General features: G+C 37.8%; 1 protein-coding gene across 6 annotated transcripts in view; it reads left to right on the forward strand.

Annotated features, from left to right (window-relative positions):
• RNF144B (ring finger protein 144B) overlaps nucleotides 1–17469 on the forward strand; it is a 172994-nt gene that overhangs the window by 73511 nt on the left and 82014 nt on the right. Inside the window, exon 1 of one of the 6 annotated variants that reach the window (XM_021100233.1) lies at nucleotides 6418–6894. The exons of the other annotated variants lie outside the window; for them this stretch is intronic. Within the exon in view, the coding sequence (XP_020955892.1) occupies nucleotides 6876–6894 (19 nt within the window). The 5' untranslated portion in view covers nucleotides 6418–6875. Of the gene's footprint in view, nucleotides 1–6417; nucleotides 6895–17469 lie in introns of those variants that run through there. 6 annotated transcript variants of the gene reach the window in all.

Genomic DNA, 17469 nt, shown 5'->3' on the forward strand with positions numbered 1-17469 from the left:
CTTCTTGGAAATTGACTTTTGCTTTAAGCTGCAATGTCCACAATGCCACTGACTCTTTGCCAATATAAAGCTAATAAAACACTCCATGAACCTGTCCTCTTGTTACTGTCTCTTTATGATAATGTTAAGAGTCCTTTCCCTACTAGTCACTACTTATCACGAAGTGAGTCAAATTACTCTCATTGGGTCTAGTGAGAAGAATAAATTCACCTAGGGCCCTTTGGAACAAATGGTGATCACCAACTCCTTTCTCAGTTGAAGCCGCTTCTGAGGAAGGAGGTCAAATCTCTGCACCCAGTTAGATCCACATATCCTCTCACTATATTCTCCTACAGCTGCAAAGAGAAACTCAAGGAGAAACATTTGTCATTACTTTTTTTCCCGTAGGTGGCCCAAACTTAGGAATATTAAGTATTCTGAAAGTTTGTTTGCAGGTCAGTGGTTTAGAACTTGGAACTCATTTTACTATGGAAACCATATTATACTTGTGAGATTAGGTTTCTACCCAAACTGTAAGTGATCATTTGGTCTACAACACAGCTGAATTGGTATCCTTGTCATTAAAATGAGAGTCTGGCTCTTTTATGTCTAAAGCCCTGAATTCACGAGCTTCCTGAATAATAATTCCCTTGCATTTCTCTAAAGTTTGATACTCTTGGACCTTGCTTTTTTTTTTTTCCCTCACTCTAAAGAAGGTGGGGGAAACCATGGCGCTGTGTAGGTAGCTGATTGGTGTGGGCTTGAGGTATGGAAAGATGCAGGAGTGCTAGATGGCATGAAAGGAAGAGCAAGGTGGAGAGAAGTGAGTTTGATGTCCTTAGTAACTCTCATGGGCAACATAGGCAAGGCTGGGGTGAAAAAGTAGAGAGGAAGAATAACTGGCTGTAACATTTGATAAATAGGTATTGCCATTAGTTAGTCAATGCCTGCTTGTAAAATATTAACTATTTTTTCTTGTATGCAGTCGAGTTGTTCTTTCCCTTCGATTAGTCTACAGTAAATTAATAATGAGTTCTCCAGTAGTCCCCATTTGTTTAGCTGAATTCCTAGACTCCTCTCCCTGGAATGAGGCAACATGACTGCATAGAAGACCAGCCAGGTACCGGGAGATGGGCACTGCCCTCTATTTGCACGGCCGTGTTATGTCATCACTGTGTGCCTTTGTGGGGCTCTTGCATATGTGGCTTTGGCAGGTGATTTCATCCCCTTTTTGACTTGGACCCAGGCAACTTTACATTCTCAGCAAAACAGATGGACAACAAGGGTGAAAGAGGATCTTGTACTAAAATAGTCTTTGAGTCATGCTCTTTGACTGTTGACTCTTCCAGGAAACTTGCCCCTTCCTCCCTGTAGAAGGTTAATGCTGAGAAGTAATGCCCTCAGAGCTGCTGAACTCGCTTCTCAGTGTATGTTTTCTGTTTTCTTTTTGGTTGAGATTGGGATTTTGCTAAGATGGGAGTATTGTCTATTTGTTTTGGCACAACACCTGGCTTGTTGCCCAAAGTAGATATTTAAAAATAGAATGAAAGGTTTCACATTAACCTTCTATTTTTGCCCTCCTTCCAAAAAAGATCCTGATAGGCGAACAAGGGGAGCTTGATTTCACTTATAAAGTTTATTTCGGGCTGCTGGGCGCTCTAGCAGAAAATCACTTGACTTGGTTATTAGGTTCTAGTCCATGTTGTGTGAGTAATAGCCTGTTTGACTCCAGGAAAGTCTGTTCATTTTTCATTACTCAGTTTTCTCATTTGCGAAAGGGAAATAATGCAACTTCAACTAGAAGGTGTTTGTGGAAGCACTCAGATGAGGTCACATTGCCATAGTAACCTAGGTTTTGATAGTTTTAAGAGGTTAGAACAAAATAGTTTATGTTCTATTATAGAAAAGATTTATTTGCTTAGATTTTATTTGCAGAGATTTATTCTAAGCCTGGGGTATTGTGCTCAATGTCTTTTACTCAGTCATTGCAGAAAAGAGGTAATAGTGTTCCGTCCTTCGTCATTTCATCCTCATTTGATTTTCTTGAATGCAGTAGAAAAAAGCATAGCGCAATTCAGAGCATGGTGTGGATCACAATGCTTCTGCTTGTTTGGGGGCACTTACTGTTACCATGTTGTCTGAAAAGAGGCATGAGCTGATGTGATGTCACAGGAGCATCTGGAGCAATCTCGACTGAAACGATTAGCATGAGCTGGGCAGGTGGCCACCCAAGTTTAACTGCCTTCTTTTGAGGATGATGGTATTTGATTTCTGCTTCCTCATTTCCAATTGTGGAAGTGGTTGGTAGGTACTGCACCATCTATATTGTACAAGGTTCTTTAGCGGTATGTGTAAAAATTGCAGGTTAAAGTTTTCTCTAGAATCTAAGTAATCCAGTGTCGTTAACATTGGTCACTCTGAAAAGGTTTGTCTCTGTTGATCAAAGAGCCTACAATTTTTTTTTTTTCTACAGCTGTACCTGGAGCACATAGAATTTGCTGGGCCAGGGGTTAAATCAGAGCTGCAGCTGGAGCCTATGCCATAGACACAGCAGCACTGGATTCTGAACACAGTGAGCGAGACCAGGGATTGAGCCTGCGTCTCACAGAGACAACATCAGGTCTTTAACCTGCTGAGCCATAATGGGAATTCCACAAATCCACCAAGAAAAGTTTAAGCCTGTATGTGTACATTAGGTCATAGGAAAGGAAGACAGATTCTTGACAAAGGCCTCCTAATCCTAATAGAATGGTCAAGGAACCTTGTACCCCATTTCTATCATGTGCCTTGATTTGTTCTCATCCTTACATGGAATGGTGATCTTCTACTCACTCCATTTCTCAGCTTGGTATATTAATGACTGTTATCTTTATTCACTGATGCCTATCGGAACAGTCATAAAATACCCTTTATGTCTTTAGATAAAATTTGGAACTTTAACCTGTCACTGATAAGCCTCTGTGTTGAAGAAAGCACTAGATACTAACAACAATTACTAATAAAGTGAGGGCTGATTTTCTATGATTATCTTTTGCTTTTGTAATAGCTTGAGCAAATTTAAAATGAGTCATTTTCAAGTTACTGTTATTGTTGTTTTTAACCAAATGCCTTGGCTGGAGCATTTTTTTCTGTCATCAGCAAAGCTTATCTGTTCTCTATCTTTCTACCTTTACTCATGCAATTTACTTTTCCCAGTTTCCTCCCTGTTGGCTTCTCACACATCTACCCATTCGACTCTTCCTGTCCTACAGGGCGGGATCACAAAGCTGCCTTCCTGAATCCTGGTGGCCCTGCTCTGACTGGAATCACTGTCTTTACCATCACAACTTGAATGAAGCCTTAAGTTTTATTCATCTTTGTAGTCCCAGTACTTAATAAAGAACCCGGTAGAGAATAGGAGCTTAATAAATGTTTACTGCATGAAGAAATGGGTACTGTAATAGGATAAGAGCTTCATACTAAGGGAGGAAGACCAGAGGAGGCCATCTAACGAGGTTGAGAGGTGGTAGGTAAAGGGGAGGTCCCAGAAGAAATAGACCTTGACATTCTGGGAAGTGAGGAGCTCTTCATCAGGTGAAAAAGGTGGGGAAGACTGGTCTGGGCGAATGGAAAACTGAGGAATTTGTGAATGAGAAATTCAGCGTGGCTGAAAGTAGCTTAGTATGGCTGGAACTTAGATCCAAAGTGCAAAGGGCAGAAGATGAATCTAAAAAAGGTAGGTGAGTTACAGGTTACTTTGAATTTTGTGCCAACTATAATTATTTAGGTTATTAGCCAGAATTAACTCTGTGATGCTCTAACTTAATTGTGTAATACCAGGTGGGATTAGATTGCATGAGGTCATTTGATCAGATGACTTATTACTTAATTTTTATGTAGCAGTTATTTCAAAGTCAGTGGGTGAGGGAGTTCCCATCGTGGCGCAGTGAAAATGAATCTGACTAGGAACCATGAGGTTGCAGATTCTATCCCTGGCCTTACTCAGTGGGTTAAGGGTCCGCCGTTGCCGTGAGCTGTGGTGTAGTTGCATACACGGCTTGGATCTGGTGTTGCTGTGGCTGTGGTGTAGGCCAGCAGCTACAGCTCTGATTGGACCTCTAGTCTGGGAACCTCCATATGTCGCTGGTGCACCTGAAAAAAAAGACAAAAAACCCCCCAAGAGGGTGGGGGGATGTGCTTGGGTTGTGGGATGGAAATCGTATGAAATTGGATTGTGATGATCATTATACAACTACAGATGTGATAAATTCATTTGAGTAATAAAAAAAAATCCCAAAACAAAGTCAGTGGATGGGTATATTAGTCCGTGTTTGAAACACTAGTTTGCCTAATAACAGCCTGAAAGCTTATAAATTGTAGAAGATTCTTCCTAACTTAGAGGTAAAAATATTGGAGTCTTAATCCAACCCTAAATGGATTATATCATGAGCGAATTTTATAGTTGAACTTAGCTTTTAATGAGCGTTTCCAGTATATAAGTTACTAACCACTTAAAAATGCAAGTAGATAACCTCAGATTTTTTTCCTGTAAGGATGACTTTTGTGAAATTAAAAGAGGATGTATGCACCATGCTTAGTACCAAGAACTGTTTCTGGTACATAGTAGATGTTCAGGAGCATAATCTATTTCTTCTGCAAGTGCAGCAGGCCTGAGGGAGTTCCCACTTTATCTTTATGAACTTTCAGGAGAAACTTTTGGAAAACAACACCCTGCCTCCAAGTACATCTTTGCTGGAATATCTACAAATTCTTTTGTACGCGTTTGGAATTTCCTTGGTGTTTATAAACAAGATTTCCTCTCTTGAATGTGCTCATTGTCTGCATCTTAGATCAGCGAGGCTGATCTGATTTGAGTACAGTGTCTTCAAAGCTTTGGTGGGACTAAATATTTCAGCTGTTTCTTGCATTTAAAATTGTTCTAGCCCTTTCAACTCCAGGTTTTGGTGAATCATACTGAGACATTCTTGACATGCAAGACAAATGTGTTTCTCTTGGATTTGTAGATGGACAGCATGTTTGCCTTGATGCTTGTGAAGGTCCACTAATGCTGAGGAGACATTGAGATGCCAGGTTGGAAAACGAAAACTTAAAATGAGGTGCTTTCTGGGTAACCATTCAGGGGTATTCCATGTCTTTGGTTTGCTTTGATTAAACGCCTAGGTGATGCAATCATCTAGCTGTTAAAAATAATTGATTGCCTTGTTTTCTATGGAGAGGCTCCAGATTTGCAAGTTAGAGTTCTTTTGCAACATGAGCCATTGTTACTAATAGGAGAGCAGGGCCGGTTACCTGGTCTCATCACCAAGTCGGCTTCCAGGGAGCATTTCTTTGGAGATGTGTAATTTTCCAAACCCCAATTACTGGAAATAGAAATATGAACCTATTTGGTCAAAAACAAAGCACAACTATAGCAAATATAAAAAAATAGAGTTTTTTAAAGATTGCATTTCCTCATAATCCAATTAAACTAGAAAGTAATAATAAAAATATGACACCCCCCAAAGTAGTTGGAAATTAAGAAACGCTCCCAGACAAAACTTGTGATAAAAGAATAAATCATAGAGGAGTTCCCGTCGTGGCGCAGCGGTTAACGAATCCGACTAGGAACCATGAGGTTGCGGGTTCGGTCCCTGCCCTGCTCAGTGGGTTAACGATCCGGCGTTGCCATGAGCTGTGGTGTAGGTTGCAGACGCGGCTCGGATCCTGCGTTGCTGTGGCTCTGGCGTAGGCTGGTGGCTACAACTCCGATTCGACCCCTAGTGTGAGAACCTCCATATGCCGCAGGAGTGGCCCAAGAAATAGCAAAAAGACAAAAAAAAAAAAAAAAAAAAAAAGAATAAATCATAGGGAAAGCAATAAAAAATTGTATGCAACCAAATTGTAGCCTATACCTAAAGCTTTACTCAGAGGAAAGCTTAGAAAGGGACTGTTAAAGTTTTAAAAGTTGGAATTAATGGAATGGAGAAAACATTGGTAAAACAGTTAAATAAGACGAAAATATTACAAAAAGAGTAAAAACATACACATTTAGGAATGAGGAAACAGAACCATAGAAGCAGGAGAGTTGGAAAAATTATAAAAAGTATACATGAAGACTATGTACACAACCCTATAGAAACAAAATAGAAAATGTTGAAGAAGTGGGCAATTTTATAAGTAAAATAAATGACCAACATTGACTCATGTAGGGAATTCAAGTGGGTTAATTTCTATCCAAGTTCTAGTTTGTGTCAGTTGTGTTCCATTTGGTATTGGTTCTGGACTTTTTTATTTTTAAGGAGGTATTATTATTATTATTATTATTTGCTTTTTAGGGCTCCAGCCGTGGTGTACGGAAGTTCCCAGGCTAGGGGTCAAATTGGAGCTACAGGTGCTGGCCTACACCACAGCCACGGCAACGCCAGATCCAAGCTGCGTGTACGACCTACACCACAGCTCACGGCAATGCTCCATCCCGACCCACTGAATGAGGCCAGGGATCGAAACTGCATCCTCGCAGATACTAGTCTGCACCATAACAGTTAACTCCCGGAAGTAGTATTATTTTAAAATGCCCTAAAATAAGATGAGTTAGTAATCCTCCACCTTATAATAGCAGGTTTCACCATGGCCTCCTCTAATTGTGTGTGAGAAGTATATGTTGAAAAGAATGTTTTTACTTTAACACGTGTTTAAATGTGAAAAGTCTAAAGTATAACCAAAGTATAACCCTGTTATTTTTTTTCTTCCAATTCTCTCCAAATGTAAGTTAACTTAACCTCCCTTGGAAGAACAGCATGCAAGGCGCTTGCTGGGGAAATGAAAGGTGTTCTGACACTGGTGGCTGAGAACAACTAACCCATTCTGGAATTCCTGATGGTGGGAGTAATATCTGTCAGCTCCCTGGTAGACCAATTATGCCGCGGCCCCCACCTGGTACAGTAGTTTTGCCATTTTTTTTTTTTCTTTTCTTTTTCTTTTGGTTGCACCTGTGCCATGTGGAAGTTCCCAGGCCAGGGATCGAACCCGAACAACAGCAGTGAACTGAGCTGCCGCAGTGTCATTTTTGTAGGGTGCAAATCGGTACCTATTGGCTTTACTGTTTCAAACTTTAAAATTTATTTTGGAATAATCCCTTTTCCAGAAAAATGAGCTAAAGAAGTACAAAGTTTAATAAAAAAAATTAAGTACTAAATTTTTGTGTCTTAAGAACAATGAATGTATAATCCATACATCTTCTGAAGCAGCATCCACATCTACTTCAAAACTTGTAATTATTTTAAGAATATTTTGCTCAGACTATGATTTAACACATGCAGCCTCAGGTGTCGTTATATTTCACTCTGTGAAGCATGGTTTTTTCGTTTAGGTCAAGTGACTCTTCTAAATTGATTCCACTCATTTTTCAATTTTGCTTTTTATGCATGTGTCAATGGTGAAGTGATAGCTGTTAATCCGTTGGCTCTGGTAGTAAAAGAGGAATTTTCACAGTTAGATTAAGCTAGATTTATGTAAAAATTGTCAAATTCTTCAAATAGAAATGCAGTTAAACTTTTAACTTAATGGTTAAATTATTTTCATATAATTCATGGAATCAAAGCTTTAGAACAATTACTCTTCTGAAATTTAGATATTTAATATTGTGAATTCTATTGTAACTTTTTTAATTTTTTTTTTTTTTTGGTCTTTTGTCTTTTTTGTTGTTGTTGTTGTTGTTGTTGTTGCTACTTCTTGGGCCGCTCCCGCGGCATATGGAGGTTCCCAGGCTAGGGGTTGAATCGGAGCTGTAGCCACCGGCCTACGCCGGAGGCACAGCAACATGGGATCCGAGCCGCGTCTGCAACCTACACCACAGCTCACGGCAACGCCGGATCGTTAACCCACTGAGCAAGGGCAGGGACCGAACCCGCAACCTCATGGTTCCTAGTCGGATTTGTTAACCACTGCGCCACGACGGGAACTCCTATTGTAACTTTTTTAAACGTTTATTATTTGAGGTACGCTTTATATACCACAAGTTTCACCCATTTTAAGTGTGCTATTAGAAGACTTTTAGTAAACTTATACAGTTGTGCAACCATCAATGCCATCCAGTTTTAGAACACTTCTGTCACCTCCAAAGTTAGTGGGTACCCTGTTTGCAGCCCATCCACATTTTCATATTCAGCCCCAAGTAACTACTGAAAATGATTATTTTTCAGGAAAAATACAAATAAGGATTTTGGTGCCACAAATGGGAAAATATATACAGTGAAGTTACTAAAATAAATCTATGGAGAGAGATTTGCACAAATAACTATACATTGCAGTAGAAAAACCAATAATTGCCCAATTTTAATGGATATTTTTCTTCATACACTAAGTAGTGAACTACAGCATTTTTGTGATGAATCTGATGTTGAATATAAAAAAATCCTTCAGGGAGTTCCTGTTGTGGTAAAGGGGAAATGAGTCTGACTAGTATCCATGAGAGTGTGGGTTAGATCCCTGGCCTTGCTCAGTGGGTCAGGGATCTGACTTTGCTATGAGCTGTGGTGTAGGTCACATATGTGGCTTGGATCTGGCATTGCTGTGGTTGTGGCATAGGTCAGCAGGTGCAGCTCTGATTCAGCCCCTTTCCTGGGAACTTCCATATGCCATGGGTCCGTTCCTAAAGATCCAAAAAAAAAAAAAAAAAAAAAAATAGACTGTATGTTTTCTCTTTTTTGTAGTTGATTGTCAAGCAGCTTTTAGAAATGTTTTGAGTTTTTGAAGAACTACTTTGTAAACCAGTGCCCATGAAGGAGTCCTCTAAATTTGGCTTGTAATTTGTTTCAGTCAGTTGCAAATTTTTTTAGCTTGTTATGTATTTTTTTTTTTTTTATTTTCCCACTGTACAGCAAGGGGGTCAGGTCATCCTTAGATGTATACATTGCAGTTACAGTTTTTTCCCCCACCCTTTCTTCTGTTGCGACATGAGTATCTAGACATAGTTCTCAATGCTATGTTATGTATTTTTTAAATAAATTTTTGTTGGAATATATTGACTTACAAAGTTTTGTTAGTTTCAAGTGACAGCAGAGTAAATGAGTTAAACATATATACATATTTATTCCTTTTCAAATTCTTTTCCTAAATTATTACACAGTATTAAGTAGGTTACCCTGTACTATATAATAGGTCCTTGTTACCTATCTATTTTGCATATAGTAGTGCGCATATGTCAGTCCCAACCCCCTAATTTATCCCTCCTGACCACATTTCCCCTTTGATAACCATAATTGGTTTTCAGAATCTTTGTACCTGTTTCTGTTTTGTAAGTTCTTTTGTATCATTTTTCATTAGATTCCACATATAAGTGATCTCCTATTTGTCTTTGTCTGACCTACTCCACTTAGGTATGATGATACCTAAATCCATCTTTGTTTCTGCAAATGGCTTTATTTCATTCTTCTTTATGGCTGAGTAATATTCCATTGTATACACATACAGTGTCTTCTTTATCCAGTCCTCTCTTGATGGACATTTAGGTTGCTTCTATGTCTTGGCTATTGTAGATAGCGCTGCAATGAACATTGGAGTGCATGTATGTTTTTGAATTATGGTTTTTGACAGATAGATGCCCAGGAATGAGATTGCTGAGTCATATGATAGTTCTATATTAGTTTTTTAAGGAACCTCCATGCTGTTCTCCATAGTGCTGGCACCAGCTTACATTCCCACCAACAGTGTAGGTGGGTTCCCTTTTCTACATACCGTCTCCAGCATTTATTTTTTTGTAGACTTTTTGATGACAGCCATTACAACTGGTGTGGGGCGATACCTCATTGTAGTTTTGATTTGCTTTTCTCTAATAATTAGTGATGTTGAGCATCTTTTCATGTGCTTTTTAGCCATCTGTCTTCTTTGGAGAAGTGTCTGTTTAGCTTTTCTGAACATTTTTAATTGGGTTGTTTGTTTTTTTAATATAAAGCTATATGAGATGCTTGTATATTTTGGAAAGTAATCCCTCATCAGTCACTTCATTTGCAAAGTTTTTCTCCCATTCTGTAGGTTGTCTTTTCATCTTGTTTATGGTTTCCTTTGCTGTGAAAAAGAGCCGTTCAGATTAATTATGTCCCATTTGTTTATTTTTTGTTTTTATTTTCATCACTCTAGGAGGAGGGTCAGAAAAGATATTGCTGCAATTTTTGTCAAAAAGTGTGCTGCCTATATTTCCCTTTTAAGAGTTTTATAATATCTTGTCTTATGTTTAGGTCTTTAATCCATTTTGAGTTTATTTTTGTGTATGGGGTTAGGGAATGTTCTAATTTCATTCTTTGACATGTGGCTTTCCATTTTCCCCAGCATCACTTATTGAAGAGGTTGTCTTTTTTCCCTTGTATATTCTTGCCTCCTTTGTTGTAGATTAATTGACCATAGGTGCGTGGGTTTATTTCTGGGCTTTCTATGCTGTTCCAGTGATCTATATTTCTGTTTTTGTGCCAGTACCATACTGTTTTGATGAATCATTTGGAAAATTTTTATCAAAGTTAATAGATCAAGCAGAATATTCAGCTTTTGAAATTGTACAAATTGCAGTTATGGAAAACAAAGCTTGTAAACAGGAAGGCACTAGAATTTATCCTTATACATAGAAGGTAGGAACTGAGCAAATTAAATAAGAACTCAAACACAGTGTACAGGATTTCATTTTGAAAATTTGTAATTGATTTGGAATATCTGGACTTGTGGGAAAAAATTGTTTGATGGAAATACTATTTCTAATAAGATAAATTTGTATTTTCCACCAGAATTCAAAGTAGAGTGCATTTTAGAAGGCTTGTGAGTTCAAGGTATCTAATCATAGATAGGTACAGTTTAATTGATGAGTTTTGTTTGTGTAAATGTTTCTCAAAGGCATTACAAGCAACAAGGCAGTACCTTTGAAAATACTTTGGCTTAAATATTTATGTACGTTGATATAAAAATAAAAGAATTAAGAATATACTCCATCTAGTAGACTTTTCTCTGAGCTTCTAGGTACTTGAGCACTGGAAAGTATATTCTCAATTAAAAATATTAAGGTCTACAGAGAAGAGTCAATTGAGGTATCAATAATTTCATTTTTATCAACTATGAAATGTACCTTTGAAGAAGATTGCAGGAATTTTTATAAAAAATTTAAAAATAAGATCATATTGAAAATATAACATTCCTTTTAAAAATAGCAATGGGAGTTCCCGTCGTGGTGCAGTGGTTAACTAATCCGACTAGGAACCATGAGGTTGCGGGTTCCATCCCTGGCCTTGCTCAGTGGGTTAAGGATCCGGCGTTGCTGTGAGCTGTGGTGTAGGTCACAGACACGGCTTGGATCCCGCATTGCTGTGGCTCTGGCGTAGGCTGGCAGCTATAGCTCCGATTCGACCCCTAGCCTGGGAACCTCCATGTGCCATGGGAGCGGCCCAAGAAATGGCAAAAAGAAAAAAAAAATTATTTTTGATAATTTTTGAATTGAACTATTTTCTCAGTCCACTAATATCATAAAAGCAATTATTTTGTCAATTAATATATATATTTAAAATTATATGGTTTTAATTGTTTATTAACATCTTTTTTCATTCTCAAAGTGTCCTGGTTTGAATGAGAAATTTTATGGTCATTCTATCTTTAAAAGTCGAGTACCCGCAATATTATTTAAACTTTTCGAGATCACAGAAAAAAATAAGAACCTCCTCAATTCACATTGTAAAATCAGCATACTTTTAATACTAAATAAGACAATACAATATGATCAAGAAGGTATTACTCCAGGAACATAAATTTGGTTCAATATCAGACGATCCAGCCATCTAATCCATTATATCAAATAAAAGATAAATAATATATGATCACATCAATAGTTGTTGAAAAGCCATTTGGTAAAGTTCAGTACTATTCCTAATAAAACTCTTATGAAGGAATAGAAGAAAACTTTTTAGACATAGTAAAGACTATTTGTGAAAAACTAACAAATTTCATTATACATGGGCAAATTCTAAAATCAATTAAATAAGGATTTAGATTTGAATACCTATGACTAACATTTTTATTTTCATTTTTATATTCTGGAAATGCAATGAGACAACAAATTATATTGCTGACATATTTACTAGAAGAGAGAAAAAACATTTTTTGTTGTTGCTAATATGACTGTATACAAACTCTCAAATATGAGACTAAGTTAAAAAACAGCCGCTCTAGTAGAATTAATAAAATATTTGGAGAGATAGCTGGATGTATAAATTGAGAGATTTTCTCTGTTTTAGTAATGAGCATAAATGGGAGGAAATATTCCCTCAAATAGTGTCATGAACCGTAAATATTAATATACATTTACAGTTCAAAAATAGATGACAACCTGGGTATTTAAATATTGTATAACGCCATCCTAAAGTTTTATTTTGATAAATACCCCATTATAACCAAGAAAATATGAAAAATAAGAATGCTATAAAGTCACTATAATCCAGCTGATATTGGCCTAGCAATTAATAAATTGATAACTGGGAGAGAATAGATTCAGAAATAGATAATTCAGAACAGATCATTCTAAATATCCAGAACTGAGTATTTCATACATGTTACAGCCCAGTTGCTCTGCTTATAGGTAGTTCTCCATATGACTAAAATATAGTAGGATTCATCAAATACTCTTTAAAAATAATTTCTTGATGGATTATAGACATTAATTAACCCAAAAATCTCATAAGAGGATCTAGGGAAGCCCACATGTACAATCTAAAGCTTGGGAAATGTCCTTAATCAAGACTGGAATCCCCAGGAGTTCCCATCGTGGCTCAGTGGAAATGAACCCGACTTGTATCCATGAGGACTCGGGTTCGATCCCTGGCTCCGCTCAGTGGGTTAAGGATACGGTGTTGCCATAAGCTGTGGCAAGGCTCGGATCCCATGTTGCTGTGGCTGTGGTGCAGGCCAGCAGCTGCAGCTGCCATTTGACCCCTAGCCTGGATATGGCCGTAAAGAGCAAAAGAAAAAAAACAAAAAACAAACAAACAAAAAAAACCTGGAAACCCCAGAAGCTATAAGAGAAAAGAAAGAAAATATACCATCCAAAACTATTTCATGGAAATAGTAACATACAACATAACAGTAAAAATCTACTATGTCTGGAAAAAGTATTTGTAAACTATATTGCATTCAAGTTGTTGATGTCTGTAATTTACAAAGAACTCTTGTAAAGAGACAGGAAGAATATAAACTATTCTGAAGCAAAGTGGAGACTATGAATAGACAATTCATAGAACTAAGATAAATGGTGTGTGTGTGTTCAGTATATATCAGTGTGATGAAATGAGCACAGAGAAAAATGTTTAGAAGATACCATAGGCTGTTAACTTTGGGACATGGGTGGGGAGCTGATGTGAATAGAGTAAGAAAAATATTATGACACTCTTCTCACAGACTATGCAGGGAGATAGATGTATAAATAATTTGAGTGCTGTGTAAGTTCCAAAGTTGAGGAATAGAGAGCCGAGTAAGAGGAGGAAGGAAAGGCTCGTGTAATCTGAATTGGCATGCCCTGGGCAGTAAATTATTTTCTTCACTACTGGCCTTCTGAGATCATTAATGACTTGGAACTAGTGATATTGACTCTCATGAGATAAGTATAGTTAGGTGGGTCAGGCATGTCTTAAAATTATTGGGGGGGGCTTGGAAAAAAGGCACTTTGCAACAGTGTGTTACATGACTGCAATTATTGGTTATTTAAACTCATCTTCATATATTTAACCTGAATATGATTCCTCTCTAGAGGCCAAGGAGAATGAGAAGGATCCAGTTAAGGAACACTGATTTGTAGGAATGGTCTCTTTGAAATTTCATTTTGCTGGGAATGCAGGCATTGCTGCTCAGAGTCTGTGGTTTTTCCTGCAATTGTTAATGCCTACAAAGTTCCTGAAGTGCTCCTTGTGAGGGTTATACTGAAACAACCACCACTTCTCTTGTGACCTCCTGAGGGGGAGGGAGAGGATTTCAGGTGGCAGGTCGTAGATGTGGAAGGGTAATTGTCTTTCCTAATGAAGAGAATTTTTTTTTTTCCTCTTATAAGATATAGGATAGGATCCCTACCTCTCAAGGTACCTGCGTTTATCCATCCAGCATTCATGGAACCCTGGCTTCCAAGCCTTTGGTTTCTTTGATCTGTTGCAGATATTGGTATTTGTTAGTTCTGTCTGGCTCCTGGTTTCGCTGGGGACTTTATGATTCACTATTTTTGGTGACGAGGGAAGAGATGAAGGAAAGAGAGAGGGCAGGAAAAGAAGGGAATTAACTATATACATCATATGTATCATAGAGAAAACAAGCTTTATTATTTTTTTTCCAAAATTCTCCAACTGTAAAAATAATAGGTAGTTTAATGAAACAGTGCAGAAACAAAACAGGAAAAGTTGAAAACAGAGGTATGACTTAAGCTTTTAAGGTGCCTTTCAAAATAAAATCCCCCTGAAAATCAACATTATAATAGTCCCATGTATGGGTAAGTAATTTGGTGCTTTATAGATTGGAATCTTAATTCCAAGAATGAAGTTCTTCATGAAGAGGATTAAGTGAAGAAATAGTTGGGCTTTTTATTTCAGCTGAGTCCCCTTAATCATGTGAGATATGGATATACAGCATTGAGTCCTTCCTTTTCTATAAGCCGACTGGTACCTTAGCTGGGATGACAATTTATGGGAATATTGGGGATCTTTTTCATTGATTGTCTGATATACAGGAATTTGGAAGGTAGTACTATTAATAGAAGGATTAATGTAAACTTTGCAAACAAGGATTCTACGACCATTTCATCTGACTTCCTAGTGCAGAATTATAATTCAGGCCGAACAGTCATTTTTTCTAAAGCGAGGTGAATTTCTAGAGTGCCAAATTCCATTTTCTCATCCACACATAACCCCAGCTTGCTAGTAGTGTCACATGTAAGATGCTAAGAGTCCTGTTCTCCTCTCCACCTCAGAACGATGGCAATGGTGGTTTGAGATTATTCTGGTCAGGGTTTTTTGTTTTTTTTTTTTTAATTGGAGCACAGCTTGTTTAGACTTGCTCTGAGATGTTGAGACGCTCTTGTCTGCATGAAATAGAACCAAAAGAACATGTCTCCAGCTTTTTGAAAACTTTGGTTATCAAATTAGATGTAGCTGGGTGATCATTGCCGGGTCATATTTTGACTCTCCCTGTAGTTTGACCACCGTACCATCTTGAATAAGTCTCTGGCATAGTTTTTATCATATTATTTCATAATGGTCTTATTTTGGGTATTATTCTTAGGTTTATATTCAATACCCCCCAATACACATTGAATATGTGTATGAGACCTGATAGATACAACAGAAAAATGTGAATGAAATGGTAGCTCTTTGGAAATGAGAAAGGACTAAATTGTCAGTGGCCGAACTCCGTGACCTTTGCCTTCAATCTTTTCTCATGGAGAGAGAATTGCACCCAGTGCAGAAACTGGTTTCCCAATATTTGCATTCTTTCATCTGATTTCTTGAAACTGAACAAGTCATTAAAATTAAAAAAAAAAAGATTTAACATAGAGTATAATTAAGATGTCAAGGCTAAGGTATGTGTTGCTGACATACTGAAGTTGATCAGAAGTGTAATTTCAGCAGCATTGAAATGAATCTTGAGTTTTCTTTATATCGATTAGAGCAATTTTCAAAGAAAAAAGTCCATTTGATTTCCTTTTTCTGTAGCACTGTAATGCACCTTATATAGATAATGTTACATGCTATATAATATGACATATATTACATAAGTCTCTTATACATCTTTAGTAATCTAGTAATTTTTATAATTTTTGGTGTCATAAGTATGCTTTAGATTGCTTTTGGTCTTGCTTTTATATGACTTTGGGTATGTTACAAGTTAGTACAATTCCTACGGTTTGGATTAATTACTATTATGTCAAGATTTTGTTTGCCTTTTCTTTAGGAAGGTCTGTAATTCAGATTAGGAAATTATTTACTGTAATGAAGGCCAACATGAGTGCAATCTCTAGTGAACAATTTGTATGCCAATCATTGCTCAGAAAGAAAAAAATATTTTTGTAGATTGTAGTGACTGGATTTCACTTCTCAGTCTGTGATATTAAATGTTACATCCACTTTTGCAATCTAAAATAAGCAGTTCCTTCTTAGGCTTATATGAGGGCTCCTCTTTTTATCAATCTTTTATATAAATACTGGTTGGTGTTCCTTTGGGTTCTCTTTTGTTAACCCTTTCTTTTCTTTTATCCTCTCACCCCCCCCTTCTTTCTAACATGAATAACACTGGCTGAGTTCCAATTGTCAGGCCAGGGCCATGCTATACAGCTGAGCAGGTTGTGCACTGCACAATTCTAGGAGGTGACATTCACTGCCTCACCTTCAAGACTTCTATAGTGCCATTAGACACTGTTGCTAACTACTTGAAAAACCTCTCACTGAGCCTTGCAACAATCTGTGAATCTCATAGATTCATCTTAATCTATGAGATGAATATCATCATTCCCATCTTATGCATGAGCAAGCCAAATTTTGAGTATGTTGAATAATTTGCTCAAGTTACATAACAATGAGTGGGTAATAGAGTGTGCATGGGTTGAAAGACCCTTCTTCTTCTGCAGCATGCTGCCTTTTATGGGTGATCTCAGTTCTTGGTAATCTCATCCATGGTCTCCACCTCAGTGATGGTAATGATGGTAATTCTTTTTTTTTTTTTTTTCTTTTTTTCTTTTTAGGGCTTCACCCACAGCATATGGAAGTTCCCAGGCTAAGGGCTGAATCAGAGATGCAGCTGCCAACCCACACCACAGACACAGCAACATGGGATCCAAGCTGTGTCTGCAACCTACCCCACAGCTCACAGCAACTCTGGATCCTTAGCCCACTGAGCAAGCCCAGGGATTGAACCCACTTCCTCATGGATACTAGTCAGCGTTGTTTCCTCTGAGCCACGATGGGAGCTCCCAATGATGGCAATTCTTAAAAGACCCTCCTCCCTAGATCACTCTCGGTTGATAGCCGACTAGACAGGTCTTCCACATGTCTCAGAGACACCGCAGATTCTGCAGCTTTTAAATGAATCTTCATTATTTTTCTTAAGGCTGCTCCCCCTTTATTCTCCCTCACACGCAGTGGCACCAGCAGCCTGGGCTCTTCTCTTTCCTTCATCCCATATGTCTAATTAATTATCAGGTCCCATCAGTTCTGTTTCTGAGATCTCTTTCCATTTGTTCATTTCCTTTCCATGATAGTTGCCACTACATGAATTCAAGCCCTCGTTCTTTTATTTTGAATGCATCTGCTCTGTCTTAATTATGAAAAGCATCACCAAAGCCTGACATTTCTAGGCATTTGCACTGGCTGTTGCCTCTGAGTGGTTCACCTTTCTCCACCTTCCCTACTTGGCTACTTGAAGCCTCAGCACTAGGTCACTTTCTCAGGGGAAACCTCTTGATTCTTTTCACCAACCTCTTTCCTTTAGTTAAATTCTCTGTGCTTCCATAGC

Source organism: Sus scrofa, chromosome 7, assembly GCF_000003025.6.
Source record: "Sus scrofa isolate TJ Tabasco breed Duroc chromosome 7, Sscrofa11.1, whole genome shotgun sequence".
NCBI lineage: Eukaryota > Metazoa > Chordata > Mammalia > Artiodactyla > Suidae > Sus > Sus scrofa.